The sequence below is a fragment of the Dreissena polymorpha genome, chromosome 1 (genome assembly GCF_020536995.1).
Source record: "Dreissena polymorpha isolate Duluth1 chromosome 1, UMN_Dpol_1.0, whole genome shotgun sequence".
Taxonomy (NCBI): Eukaryota; Metazoa; Mollusca; class Bivalvia; order Myida; family Dreissenidae; genus Dreissena; species Dreissena polymorpha.
In genome coordinates this window covers 3,455,309-3,471,352 of record NC_068355.1, presented here as the reverse complement: position 1 = coordinate 3,471,352, position 16,044 = coordinate 3,455,309, and the positions used below count along the sequence as shown (strand labels likewise).

At 37.2% G+C, this 16,044-nt stretch overlaps 1 protein-coding gene across 2 annotated transcripts in view; it reads right to left on the bottom strand.

Moving 5' to 3' along the window:
• LOC127868723 (major facilitator superfamily domain-containing protein 4A-like) overlaps positions 1–16,044 on the bottom strand; it is a 73,998-nt gene that overhangs the window by 11,921 nt on the left and 46,033 nt on the right. For both annotated transcript variants that reach the window (XM_052410743.1, XM_052410732.1), the window contains exons 3-8: positions 6,472–6,670; positions 5,567–5,794; positions 4,592–4,703; positions 3,958–4,079; positions 1,960–2,052; positions 826–906 (exon numbers count right to left, since the gene is read on the bottom strand). In XM_052410743.1, the coding sequence (XP_052266703.1) occupies positions 826–906; positions 1,960–2,052; positions 3,958–4,079; positions 4,592–4,703; positions 5,567–5,794; positions 6,472–6,670 (835 nt within the window). The remainder of the gene's footprint in view (positions 1–825; positions 907–1,959; positions 2,053–3,957; positions 4,080–4,591; positions 4,704–5,566; positions 5,795–6,471; positions 6,671–16,044) is intronic.

The window sequence follows — 16,044 nt, the reverse complement described above, 5'->3', positions numbered from 1 at the left end:
GATACAGACTACGCTTTTGAAAAATATTGAAAGACTTTTGTTCACAGACTGGAATCCCAAGTTAGCGTATGCAGTCAGCACAGGCTAATGAGGGACAACACTTTCCGCCTGGATTTTTGTTCAGAAGAGACTTTCTTTAAAGAGATCTTTTCACGTTTTGGTAAATTGACAAAATTGAAAAAAGTTGTTTTAGCTTCGCAAATTTTCGTTTTAGTTATGATATTTGTGAGGAAACAGTAATACTGAACATTTACCATGGTCTTATATAACCATTATATGCATCTTTTGACGATTTAAAAACCTGAAAATTATAAAGCGTTGCAACGCGAAACGATTGAATAATTTGGAGAGTTCTGTTGTTGTCGTTTAATTTTGTGAAACTACAAAGATTGATTATATAAACTATAAAATACGTCGTTCATACATATTTGGCAGGATGGCCGAGCGGTCTTATTGGTTTTTACTTCAGGACTCCGGGGGTCACTGGTTCGAGCCCTGTTGGGGGCTACTTTTTTCCTTTTTTTCAATTTTATTCTTGATGTTTTACTGGAGCTTTTTAGATCCAATGTTTACATTTATGAATATAAAGCATTTAATGACAAACTTCAAAACATGCCAAAATCTGTGAAAAGGCCCCTTTAAACGAATTTTATAAAAGCAAAATGTGTCGTCCGTGATTAGCCTTTGCGGACTGCATTTGTACGACAAATCTATAACACAACATCTGAACTAGAGGCGCAATCACAATTTTAACATCGAACTAGTACGCGTGTAGTCTTACAGCCTGGTTTAAATATATGTATGTTGCTTTGAGTATGCACTTACCAGATTACAGGACAACATAAACGCCGCACAGAACCGTGTCGACGCAGCAACGGCTAATAGTCTTCCAAGAGCAAATGGACCCTGACAAAGGACACGAGACTCATTTTTGTCGATGACGAAATAAAAGTAAAGCTTCGAGGCTACATCAATACTACACATAATCATACTATAATGTTCTATGTAACGACAACGAAGCTGTATAATGTGATAATGTTCAGCATCACCATGAATTTACCCTAACTACCAACCAGAATGTAACTGTTAAGTAACGAAAGTAACGGAAGACAAGACATTAAATTTAGCCTCGCTCTGGAAAACGGGGCTTACTGAATATGCGTTACACACTGCTTGGTTTTATTGATTTCTCAAACATGTATAAAACATACTAGATATTAAAAAAAATCTCTGTTTGCATTTCATACATTTTGTATATGTCATCTTATTCTCTTTTATTGACTGCAAGACCAATTCCCAATCAAAAATAGTTTCCGAGTAATAAAGCTGTATTGAGAGCACCAAATGACTTGTGGATGTAATTACAAGTTTCCGTGCACACTTAATGATCGACAAAGCTGGCTAACATTACAAAGAGCGCTAGCTATAGACTGCGACCGATTAGAATTGAAGTAATAGCACAAGGCAACAAGTCATCAATATAGTCAGTAGCTATATATGTGTTCCAATCTGCAGAGTAATTAAACTATTGACAACAAGGAAGGTGTGAAAGTACCTAAGATTACAGTTAAAGGTCATAATTTGTTGAAAGGTCTAATACATGTAAAAGTATCTGCATAATGAGATAAATATTCTTAGGGAAGCAATCAGATGTGGCTTTACGAAATTAAACAGTTGAAAATCCATATTTAGTTTAGCGCACATTCTGGTATCAAGGTGGACGCTCTGTTACAGTTATGCATAAGTTATTGATACATGTACCTGCATATATACGTCTTTAAAATAGTTGTGTCTATGAAAGTACCCCGATTAGTCTTAAGTACGGACCATATACTAAAAAGTACCCCGGTGTATGTTCGAGTGCTTTGAGTGTATTGTCCATACCCGGGGTCCATTGCATAATACTTAAGAGTACCCGGGGTAGTTTTAAGAAGTGCCTGATTTGACAATGACACTTACCCAGAAGACGGAATTTAAGACGGCGCCTTCGCTTCGCTGTAAACCGTTGACATTCTTCTCAGCGTAGGAATAAATATAGTCAGCATAGGAGGACTGGAATGCAAGTGCGTACACATATATGATCTGGTTGACTATAAATCCCTGGATCGGAGAAAACGGAGCTAAATGAATTTGAGTAAAGTAACGTTCCAGATTAGCCCGTGTTGTCCACACAGGCTAATCAGTGACGACACTTTCCGCTTTTATGCAATTTTTCGTTTAAATGAAGTCTCTGCGCAAAAATCAAATTAAGGCGGAAATTGTCGCCCCTGATTAGCCTTAGCGGACTGCACAGTCTCATCCGGGACGACACTTTACACACATGCATTATGCCCAGTTTTCACAGAGCGCGGCTCATTTTTAAACGTACATGCATATTTAACAAGCCAATGATATCCCCGCCTAATGAAGTATGTTTATGTATGGGCGCAAATTTATTGATATACGCTTTAATCCTTAACAATGAGTGTAGGGTACCGCTAATTGTTTTAATTCATTGCAATTGTTATCATTGATATCATACACCCAGGAAGTTCCAATGTTCCGATGTTGAAATCTCGTAGCGTATCTGGAATATGTGCAGCATCGAGAGTTATACGAACAAATAAATCCTGCAAACATTGTGGCTATGAAAATAGCATTTCATGCTAAAGATAATAATTACGGATGCCATCTTTTTTCTAAAAAAATCTATTTTAAAAAGCACTGATGGAAACAACAAGAGATGTGTTCGTCAGAAACACAATGCCCCCTATTGCGCCGCTTTGAAATATTTATTTTTTTACCTTTGACATTGAAGGATGACCTTGACCTTGAACTCCACCACTCAAAATGTGCAGCTTAATGAGAACGCCGCTTTGAAATATTATTTTTTTACCTTTGACATTGAAGGATGACCTTGACCTTGAACTTCCATCACTCAGCTTCATGAGATACACATGCATGCCAAATATCAAAGTTGCTATCTTCAATATTGAAAAAGTTATGGCCAATGTTAAAGTTTTCGGACGGACAGAAGCCATATATTTGACATTTGACCTTTAAGGATGACCTTCACCTTCACCTTTTCCCACTCAAAATCTTCAGCTTCATGAGATACACATGCATGCCAAATATCAAGTTGCTATCTTCAATAGTGAAAAAGTTATGGCCAATATTAAAGTTTTTGGACGGATGGACAGACGCTATATATTATACATTTGACCTTGAAGGATGACCTTGACCTTGAACTTCCACCACTCAAAATGTGCAGCTTCATGAGATACACATGTATGCCAAATATCAAGTTTCTATCTTCAATAATGCAAAAGTTATGGCCAACGTTAAACAATTTTTTTCGGACGGACGGACGGACTGATATACACACATACACACATACTGACATACTGACTGACGGACAGTTCAACTACTATATGCAACCCTACCGGGGGCATAAAAACAAAATACTGCTGTACATATAACTATTAGCTTGGCAGTATCCAGGTCAATGACCATGCATCTTTTTCCTTGTGCAAATGTTAATATACAAATTAAATATAGATCTATTCAACTAGAACAAATCAAGGCATCTTGACACGAATCTAAAATACGCATGACAAGCATGCTGTATTGACGATTTGTGTGCGTGTATCCGAACATATTTCACATCGCTAATTATTGTGCATGAAGTAATGAATAATATGAGCCTTGTTTTGTTAAGACGGGGCTTAATGCATATTTGTAAAGTGTCGTCCCAGATAAGCCTTTCCAGTCAGATCATGCTATTAACGGACGACATTTTCCGCTATTATGGAATGTTTCGTTTAAAGGAGGTCTCTTCTTAACGAAAATCCAGTTTAAGCGGAAGTGTCGTCCCAGATTAGTCTTTGTGGTTAATCTTATCTGGAACGACACTTTACGCACATGCATTATGCCCCGTTTTCACAGAGTGAGGATCATGCCATTGATGTGGTGTAGTACCTGGACACCGTCGTAAATGAAGAGAGAAGCGGACGCGAGGGCGGTGAACAACATGACGTCCTTGGTGCCACACCTGAGAAACCGCGTGAAAGACCGAGAGCCAGAATACTCAGAGAAGCCTTCTGAAAAATGAAATAAGATTTATTAAATAAGATTGGAGATTGGAGATTTAGTTTTCCATGTGAATTCTGCCATAGCTTAAAACATCATACTCAAACTGAAATAGGTGGGTCAAAATGTATCCTTATTAGCTGGTTATAGACTTGCTTTGCGAAAAAAAGGCTTAATTTATATACGTAAAAACTCGTCCCAGATCAGCCTGTGCAGTCCATCCAGGCTCATCAGGGAAAAAGTGTCCGTCTAGGCTGGATTTCGTTAAAAATCGACTTCTTTTAAACGCAAAATTAGGTAATATCGTGGAACGATTTATAATTTAAACATTTGTACTAAGATATTTATTATAAGAGACGTTATCAATAAGACTCCCATGTTTATTTTAGCGAGTTTTAATGTAATAAAACATAAGACATGCTGTTGGAACGAATACATTTGTAATGCAAACGATACTAGCAAACTTGTATAATTGAGGTCTATGTATTATAAAAGAGATTGAGAGTTTAACTCCTAAAAGCACCTGCAGAAGTGGTTTGAATACGAGAGATGGGAGGAGTAGACGCGGGACTGTACATGACTCCCCATTTCTTTTCCAGCCACACCACCAAGTAGACGGTTACCGTTATCACCAGCTGCAAACATATGGAGACTAACACAGTTAATATCGTTAACGATATAAAAACGTGTGCACAAATTGTAAAAAAATATGAAAACGTTGCGCTTTCAGTCTAGACACAATAGTATCATAAACAGACACAACACAACTCGTATTACTATTTTTCTCAGAATTTGTTGTAATATCTCATTATTTTTATTAGAAACTGTCATTATCGAGTTTAAAGGAACATGTCATAAGTTATTAATCTGTTAAATCTTTGTTGCCTTCAAACATTACTTAATTTTCATAATGATTATCATACATGTCATCACACTTATGTAATTTGCATTTGGTTAATAAGCAATTGTAATGCTTAAAAGCTAATAAACGTTGTTGTTGTTGTTGTATTGAAATTATCTGAGTACTCTTAGTATTCATGTCTGCAGTTAATTCTGCCTCGATCTGGGAAAACTGGGCGTATTGCATGTCTGTAAAGTCCCGAGCCACATTAGACTGTGCAATCATGACAGGCTATAATTGGACGACACTTTTCGCTTAAACTGGCATTTTGTGTAGAAGAGACGTCTTGTAAACAAATAATTCCATTAAAAAGAAAGTGGTGTACCTGATTAGCCTGTTCGGATTACACAGGCTAATCTGTGACGACAGTTTACGCATATGCATATAGTCCAGTTTTCCCAGAACATGAAATGATGAATAAAATCCAGTATCAGAACCACAGGAATACACTCGGTATAAACAAATACATTATACAACAATTGCATACATGTATGCGTATCATTAAGCAATACATTATTATATTCGATAAGTTAAATCACTACAAAAGAAAATAAGTTTAATATATACAATGACGTACTTTAAACATAAGGTTCATACCTGTATACTTCCGAGAATAAAGAACGCCTCTTTCGAATGCGACAAGCGCATGGCCCTGTCCACTATCTTGGGTTGTGGTGCTATGGTTACCGTCTGGTTCTTCTGCACCTGCTCAGCCGGGGTGAGCACGTAGCCGTCAATAAAGGGGCTGCAGTCGATGTTCAGCAGGAAGGGGGAGGCAATCATGGGACTCACGAATGCGCCGAGGCCGTAGAAAAAGTGCATCGCCTGAAAACATTGACAATTTAAAAAGAGCCTTTCTTTGAGACAACCGCGCTTAAAACATGTGTGCAAAGTGTTAAGTGTTGTCCCATATTAGCCTTAGGTTTACGATTTGTTCGTAAAGTGTCGTAGTCCGCACAGGCTTATCAGGGACGGCCCTATCCGCCTTATCTGGAATTGATCTAACAAAAGACTACTTGTAAACGAAAAATACCATATAAGCGGAAAGTGTCGCCCTAGATTAATTAGCCTGTGCGGACTGCGACACTTCACGCACATGTATAAAAACCATTTCTTCTCAGAGCGAGCCTCACTTATAAACTTATTTGACAGCAAACTGATCAGTGTCCGTGCATATTGATAAAACATTCACCATACTGCAATTGAGGACATAAGAAACGGTTTTATATATCCTGTTGTCTGAACTTTGCGACGGATTATTACAGCTGCGTAGTCTAACACAAGCAAGATATCACATTTATTACATTTAACTACGTCCTTTTGCAGTATAATAGCAAACGAATGTAATTAAATAACAAATGTGCAATAAAAATGCCGCACTCAATATAAAATATTTGGCGAACCTGTAAACATACGTCTTTTTGCAGTTTAGTATCAAACGAATGTAATTTAATAACAAAGTGCAAGAGAAATGTCGCACTCAATATAAAATATTGGCGAACCTGTAAAAATGGCGTCACATTAGTTCCGAATCTGAGTATCATGCGCAGGTTGGCGACGCAGTCCACGCAGCCCATGAACCAGCCCATGACCATTAGGTTGACGAGCAGCTCGGCGAGCACGTGGCAGGCGGGGATCAGGAACATAGTGATAGGCAGGCCTGTCATGCCTATACACAACATGATGTGCGCCGGGACGAACCTGCAATCGTAACTATTATATGAGCCTGGTTCTGGTACAAATAGGCTTAATGAATCTGCAGTCCGCACAGGCCAATCAGGGACAACACTTTCCGCTTGTACTGGAGTTTCGTTTAGAATAGGCTTCCTTTAAACGAAAAATACCATATGAGCGGAAAGTGTCTTCCCTAATTAGCCTGTGCCTACTGCATAAGCTAATCTGGGACGACATTTTACGAACATTTATTAAGTCTCATTTCGGCCGGCAAAGCGAGACACGTATACATTTATATAATATATAAATGACGTATCCTCTGCTAGCAGCATCAATAATCATACCATTTCCATGTAAAATAAATAATCGGGTATAATGTCCATTAGAGCATTATTATTAATCGGCCTTTCTCGTGTTGATTAGACCTTATTTCAACAATCCTTCTCTCAATTACTGAACCAATACCATCGCTGATTTAACGTGAACCTAAAATTTCCTCATGTTTCCGGAAATAGGTTCCACTTTCAAAACATTCTGCGTAACGTTGGCTTGATTCTTACTTTGTTATTAGGTGTGTTGTCATGCAATGAGTTAATCTTTCCGTACTTGCCTTCAATAGATTCATCACTATTTAACAAACGCCGTCATTTATCATGTGACATAGACGCCAGACAATTCTAGAGCTCAAACAAGGTACATGCGGTTCAAAACTGACAATGATTTTTTCGTTTTATTCAAGTTTTTTCATCAATTAAATTAAATGTTTAAGTATTCGGCGTTTCATAACAGCAAACGAACTAAAATTGAATCGAATCATGTCCTCTGCCGAATAATGTTGAATAACTGGAATGTCCCACCGATCCATGTTCATTTACTGGTTACATACCTAAGTTTGTGACAATTTTGGTATTTGTTTACCCAAGGAAGTACTTTGTTTGTAAGTGTTATCAACTTATATTTGCAGTTGGTTTATGAAACAGATTTTCATTTATTAAACCAGTAATAATCATTTGACTTTACTGTTTTTAATCGGCACATACCAGTTTATAGTCAGTTTGATAGAAAAACGGAAATGTAACTTCATTACTTTTATATAAGAAGCAACCACTACCCTCATATTACATTGTGCATCTAAAAGTTATATCTTCGATAAACATATAAAGTGTTAATTAAGAAGTCAAAGCACAAAGATTTACAACGAATATTGAAACAGCTCGTGTGTCTAACAATACTAGCCCTCGGCACGGATATATCTACAGTCTGAACGGAAATTAACAAAGCTGGCAATGAATAAATAGGTTTGTCTGCGAAATTGATCTTAAGGCAAGCAGTGTCGTGGTATGCAAGCCGTTATGAATTGTTATTGCTTTTCTCAAGTTTAATCCGCTGATGAACTGCATATACCTATTGAATGCATTCGCCCTTATTTTGAACTTTAATTAAGTCCCTGCTGTATGAAATACTTGTATAATATAAGCCGCTTAAATGAGCGGCGGCCTGACAATACTGAGATTAATGAATGTGCAGTCCGCACAGGCTAATCTGGGACGAAACTCACCACCTAAACTGGAATTTCGGTTTGATTAGTCTGTGCGGACTGCATATGCTTATTTGGAATAAGACTCGTGTCAATAATAGGGCTGTTTAGTGTCGTGCTATATGTACGGTCTTGTATTAAAAAGGCGACTTAAATTAAAGACAGACGTGTGGTAGCAAGATTTTTTCTCTTCTTAAGATTCGGTAATATTTGGAATGTTTACCGATTTATAATTGGAAAGCACAGTGTAAATACACATCAACCGCAAAGCATTGAAATTCGATTAAAACAGCAAATAGGAGAATATGGAATCAATTCAATTTCAATTTTGATACGAAATGATTTAATAATCCCCGAGAAACTTCATTGAACATTTCTGAGAATAGGGATCTTGAGTCTTGGCATTAGTTTACAAACACGCTAAACAACCATTTACATGTACAATACTTACACATCATATAATAACTTTATCTTATAGTATTTTATATATAATTTTATTTTTGGAGCGATACATATGTGTCATTTTTGTGGGTACTGCACGTTTCTTTCAAAAGTAGGTCACACAGCCTATAAAATGTCACTGTTAATGAAATCTGACAGGCGTCCTTATTTGACAGATGATGACAAATGGAGACAAACGAGCCATGGCTTCCCGATTGTCCACGTTCCTGATGCTTGATGGAATGCTAGCCTTCCATGTCGTATAGCATTAGTTTGGGACTTAAAAAACAAGAGCTGCGTTTGTAAAACACAATGCCCCTACTGCGCTTTGAAGCCGCATAGCAGCCTTTTTAGAGCAATGTCTTAGTCCAAGGCCCATAACTTCGCCGAAAATCAATGGACCGGAACGAAACTCACACTCCATATGTTAGTCTTGTAAGCACACACGTACCAAAAATCAGCTCAATATCTGAAATCACTAGTGTGATTCGTTTCCATGCAGATAAGTAGTGTTTCATGTGATGTCATTCGTTGTCTAATAGTTATACGGACCCCATGAGGGAACGGAGGTGTTGTGAACAATCGTACGGTAAATAAATAGCCTAGAATTGCAATGTTATATTATACGCAATATATATTTAAATATCAAGAACATGTTTATCTTTGTTTAAATATCTAATACTATAAACACTATCACTATAAAGGAACAGGAAAGTCAACTTCATCATGCTTGGTCACTATTTGTGTTGTCTTAAAATGATGACTTCCGAATTACGGCCCTTTAATCATAAGAAATATGCTAAACTAACGTTGACCGCATATAATCATCATAGTCGATCAATGGCTTTTGATATTGGCCGAGATAATGGGCAAAAAAAATCCCAAAGCTTCATGATGGTCTGATTTAAGCAGTTTAAATACGAGACCCAGGAATTACTCATTTTTTTGTAATTTGAAGGTCATATTTCAACAATGCTTTCAGTGATCTGGCTGGTTAGTAAACGTTGTTGAGAACGATTGCTAACATAAATTATCATCAAGTGGTATGATGACCTATTTTTAGCTCTTTCAGTTAGTGACCATACAAAATTAATTTGGTCATTTTTTAATAACTCAAGGGCAATAATTTCAAAGAGCTTAAATCGATCTGAATGGTTATCGAACTTGGAAGAGATAGTATGCCCACAAACATGATTAACATGATTTATGATGATCCGATTTCAATTGTTTGAGTTATTGAGCAAACATCGTTCTCATGGACGCCGCTGTCCAATACCATTCGCCCGCCACAGGTGTTCTCATAACAAGCAATTTATTTGTGAACTCTCGTTAATATTAAATTCCAGGAGCATTATTATAACGTAATTTGTGATATTAAATTTTACGGAAAATTTGAAATTACATTCACAATACACAAACACACGGTATCAGATACACAATAATGATTAAAGCATTGGAACGGTTCATGTAAAGCACTGGGATTTAAACCGGTTTAAACACTAAACACTTAGTCCTTCAATTATCATTTAAAAGGATTTTTTAAAGCAACTAGAATACACAGCGTGAAACATGAACCAAACAAATTAACCAAAATAATTAATTCTTGGGTAATAGGGTAAATGCAAACATACACTGAGGGTTAAAATCTAGCCTAACATCACACGTAGCCCAGACTTAATATACAAACGTACAATTCTAAACAAAAATAAACATATCACCGATATTCAATGAACAAGAGTGCCACGTTGGGCCAAACGCGCGCATCCGAGTTCAAGGTATATTAATTGTCGCATAATTGAACAAGTGGCCTAGAATTTTACCTTACGTAACCAATATTTGAATTAAAACTAGATTTTAACAAGAGAAACGGTCTCATCAAGTTTCATTTAAGTGATATTATGGGCATTTTTCACTTTTGAATTGAGCTGAAAAGAATTAACAGGTCAAAATAATAAGTTAAAATGTGGTTACTGACCAATTATCTACAACTCATCTTGCTACCAGTTGTTTATAAAAAAATATGTATTATTTTCGATACTTTACATGACTCACCCAGTCCTCTAAACCGAAATGATCCGTAAAACAAAATTGTGTCTTTGTGTCGTATGAAAGAATCTGCATGAAACTACATTTAGACTCATATCATACATCGAATTATTTCTGTAGTCAGTTGCCAAAACGAAAGTACGGTTGATATTCAAATGGATTATTTTCTCTTTCCGGGATATTGTTTTAGTATGTTGATGCTGCATTAACAAATATAAGTGTATATGAAGTGAAAACACCAAAAATAAACAACGGTTGCGATAGAGACATATATACTGTTAGATGCCCATAATATCACTTTGAGGCTGAGATATAAATATGTCTTCCAGAGTGGTTACCATGTTTTTCTAATGTTTATCCTGGTGACCTGGTTTTTTGAAACACGTAACCCAGACTTTAATACATCTTTGATAGTGCAAAGATCATCATTCTGACCAAGTTTTGATATGATTGACTCATACGTGTTAACTCTGGAGTGGTAACAAGGATTTTTATATTTAAACAAGTGACCTTTTTTCAGCGTGTGTGATCAAGACTCTAACTCGACCTAGATATTGACAAGATAAGCCATCTGACCAAATGGTATAAACGTTGACGGGTTAGATTATACTAAACAATGTCGTGTACGCTCTATAATCATAACTGCTTTATATTTTACACCAACTATGAATAAACATACATTAATCGTATGTGCTGATTCACAACGCGCTTAATATATGTGCAACCATGTGGTTTTCAAACAAACCTTTATCTTTGGTATCATGTATAATTATACTCTATGCAATGACCAAATGTATATGGCTTTAAAATATAAGCGATATTGTCTTAGTAATATTGGGTGGAGCTTTTTGTTCTCGTGTAAATTTAACGCGATAAAAGAACAAGTTATTCTATTTAATTACCATTTAATTTCCCAATCATTAAAAAAATCGCAAAATCAGAATTATAACTGTTTGGGACACGATAAAAAGACATAAGTATACATCAAGTAAAAACCTTTTTTTCAAACAAGATTACTGAACCTAGCGTAGTGAAATACACAACCCTACAATGCCAAGCTAAAACGTGTATGTGTATGCTTTCAAAACCAATATTCAGATTTCTTATTCGTGGAAATAATGTTTTCGAGCACTAAAGCATTAAATACAACAGTAAGTCAAATTTCGAAACAGTGTCTAGTGCGAATTATCTAGGTTTAACCGCATAAGAACATGCATCTTGTGCTATTTATTTATCTATTTATTTGGTAGCAGCTGGTTTCACACGCTTTATTAAGTCGTTCATTACATAACGATGGATCCATTCATGGTTGTTTTTCAAAGATAAGTCTGTGAAAAGAAACTTTCCCGATGGTACTAGGGAGCATATCGATCCAGTGTCTCGGAATCGCTGTCACCGATTAACCTTTTTATGATACATAAGAGGAACTGTTGGGGATGATATTGGTGAGTGTATGTACGACTAGATAAAAACATGGCACGGGCTATTAGAAAGATAATAGGTCTTAAAGCAATATGCGGCAAGCGTATCTCTAGAACGGCCAGCGCAGTCTGGCCAGGAGCTAATCTATCCGCTATAAAGACCCGGAAGGTTCCGAGGTCTCAATAGCGGACTGAGAAGACACTGACCATACTGCGAGGATATGCAGGCTGGTATTAAGCTTTGCGGGCCGTATATTTCACAGGGCATAATTTTGAATGACGTGGCATATTTAATGTTTGAACGATTGAAAACGCAACTGACAAGTATGGTGTGATCAGAATGAACAAATAGCTTGAGTGGGTATTTAAATGTATGTACTAACCATGAGATCAAGCCGATAAGAAGCGAGAAGTAACCTTGACAGGCTTCAACATTTGCGTTATTCTTCTCAAATGCTTTAGTATTATTATAAGGATGTTATGAAAACATCATGTTTATCATAAACAATAATACTGTTGAGAATCTTGACCATTCTGTACTGTTTCTTGCAAAACACGATACGTCTCCAAGCAGCGCTGATGTCCCAACATTCCACTTTGTCTAAAAACTCTGCTTTTGTCATGAAAAGCCGTTTGTGGAAAAACTGAACGTTTGAAATCTTAATGTGACGATTGACCCTATAGGAAATAACGCGGGTGATACGCATAATATTATGTCTCGTAGGATAAATGAAAACGTTACAATTCGGACAAGCTGTTTATGGTCAAATTTGACCTCGAACTCTATGAGTGACATTCATATTTGAGGAAGGGAGACATTTGTAACAAGTAACATGTCGTCTAATAATGGATTGCATTTCTGCCAAGTTATTTTAAATCCATCAACGTATGGCAAACGTATGACTGAGACATTGACAATTATGTTATTTCAAAATCAAACTAGAGATGTGTTTGTCAGAAACACAATACCCCCTAATGCGCCGCTTTTAATATTTGTTTGACCTTTGACATTGAAGGATGACTTTTACCTTGACCTTTCACCACTCAAAATGTGCAGCTCCATGAGATACAAATGCATGCCAAATATCAAGTTGCTACGTTCAATATTGCAAAAGTTATGAAGAAGGTTAAAGTGTTGGTTAAAGTTTTGGGACACACACACGGACACATACAATGACAGACAGGCCAAAACAATATACCCCCGATCTTTCGATCCGGGGGCATACATATGACAAAGTCACGACTGGCACAACACACTTCCATAGAATTAAAGACGTTTAGACAGACAATAGGGCAAACGGACACTGCAACTGCTTTATGTCGCCTCCTTCGAAGGGAGCATAAATACATTGGGTATTTGTCTTCTGAGTTTTAAACGCCATCTCTGTTTGTTTGAAAAATGCATAAACAATATATTTTTCTTCATTTTACCTGCTTTAAAGTTGACAATCTAAAAGAGTACAAACGGTTTATTTTAATTGGCTAATACCGGTACGCTCTTATTCGCCTAACGTATCAGACGTTTGATATTGGCTAGTATGGATTGCGGCGTTTGAAAAGGAAGGCTAGAGGAAATCGAAAACATAATAATCAGATTTTCTATTTGATAATGATTATTGAACTTGTATGAAACTTTGATCTCATGAAGCATAAGAAATATTATTAACCCATGTGTATCGTAATATTGAAGACCTAAAGTGTGATGAAGAATTGGCAATATATACGGTATTCAGCGCAAACATAAACTAAAGCTTTGTCACAGACGTGACGAATACCCCCACATGCCGCATTGACACATAATATTTTGCATGTCGTCTTCACAAAAAACAGCGGACGCCATGCTCAATTTTTAAAACGCACTAAGTGACCCCTTGACCTAGTTTTTGACCCAGAAAGGCCCATGTTCTAACTTGGCCTTAAGATCATCTCCATAAAACTTCTGACCAAGTTTGGTGAAGATCGGATGTAAACTACTTGAATTAGAGAGCGGACACCATGCTGAATGTTAAAAAACGCACTAAGTGACCCCGTGACCTAGTTTTAGGCCCGGAATTGCCCATGTTCAAACTTGTCCTAGAGATCATTTAGATAAAACTTTTGACCAAGTTTGGTGAGGATTGGATGAAAACTACTTGAATTAGAGAGCGGACAACATGGTGAGGTTTAAAACACACTAAGTGACCCCGTGACCTAGTTTTTGACCCGGCAAGGCACATGCTCGAACCTGACCTACACATCATCTAGTTACAACTTCTGACCAAGTGTGGTGAAAATCGGATTTAAACTACTTGAAATAGAGAGCGGACACCATGCTCAATGTGTAAAACGTACTAAGTGACCCTGTGACCTAGTTTTTAATCTGGCATGGCCCATGTTCGAACTTGGCCTTCAGCTCATCTAAATATAATCTTCTGACAAAGTTTGGTGAACATCGGATGAAAACTACTTGAATAAGAGAGAGGACACCATGCTGAATGTTAAAAAACGCACTTAGTGACCCCGTGGCCAAGTTTTTGACCCGGAAAGGCCCATGTTCCAACTGGGCCTTAAGGTCATCTAGATACAACTTCTGACCAAGTTTGGTGAAGATCGTATGAAAACTACTTGAATTTGAGCGGACAACATGCTGAATGTTTAAAACACACTAAGTGACCCCGTGACCTAGCTTTTGACCCGGCAAGGCCCATGTTTAAACTTGGCCTAAACATCATGTAGATAAAACTTCTGACCAAGTTTGGTGAAGATCGGATGAAAACTACTTGAATTAGAGAGCGGACATGCTGAATGCTTAAAACGCACTAAGTGACCCCGTGACCTAGTTGTTGACCCGGCAAGGCCCATGTTCGAACTTGGCCTAGACATCATCTAGATACAACTTCTGATTAAGTTTTGTGAAGATCGGATAAAAACTACTTGAATTAGAGAGCGGACGACATGCTGAATGTTTAAAACGCACTAAGTGACCCCGTGACCTAGTTTTTTACCCGGCAAGGCCCATGTTCGAACTTGGCCTAGACATCATGTAGATACAACTTCTGACCAAGTTTGGTGAAGATCGGATGAAAACTACTTGAATTAGAGAGCGGACACTTTATACGGACCGACAGACAGAACGACCGACCGACCGACCGACCGACAAGTTCACTCCTATATAGTACCCCCCCCCTAAACTTCGTTTGTGGGGTTATAATAATCTTATACAAAGCTGAAAACTAAAAAACAGTTATAAGGTAATATATAATACACATTATAAGATGAAAGTTTGTCACTTTTTTAATTAAGTGTTGTTTTATTTAGGATTAAATGTTTCTTTTATCTTGCATGACGGCTAGTAGATTACATTCAGCAATGAATAATGTCATCTCGAATACATTTGTGATATCGATTGTTGTGCGCATTATAAAGTTATTCTCTCAGTTACAAGATTCAACATTTTAAACCATATTCGAAAAATGTTGGCCTTTTTCGATATTCTAAATACGGAGATCATTTTTATGACTAACTAACATCAGTCGTATCGTTTGTTTTATGTTGATACAATCCCAAAAAACAATTCCAATAACCAAAAATAAGCTCTAAAGATGTAAACACTTTATGTTGAAAAAACGAATGTAGTGCCGGAAAAATATCGTATGCATGTTCAGAATTCCAAACCGTTGTTGACAAGCATGTGAACAAAGACAAATAAAAATGATTTCTTTTCATCATCAGAAGAAATCCGGTCAGGAGCAACCCTGTCGGCCATAAAACCACGCACAGTTTGGTGGTCTAATCAGCGGACAGTGTTGCTCTGCGACAGTTTGGTGGTCTAATCAGCGGACAGTGTAGCTCTGCGACAGTTTGGTGGTCTAATCAGCGGACAGTGTAGCTCTGCGACAGTTTGGTGGTCTAATCAGCGGACAGTGTAGCTCTGCGACAGTTTGGTGGTCTAATCAGCGTACAGTGTAGCTCTGCGA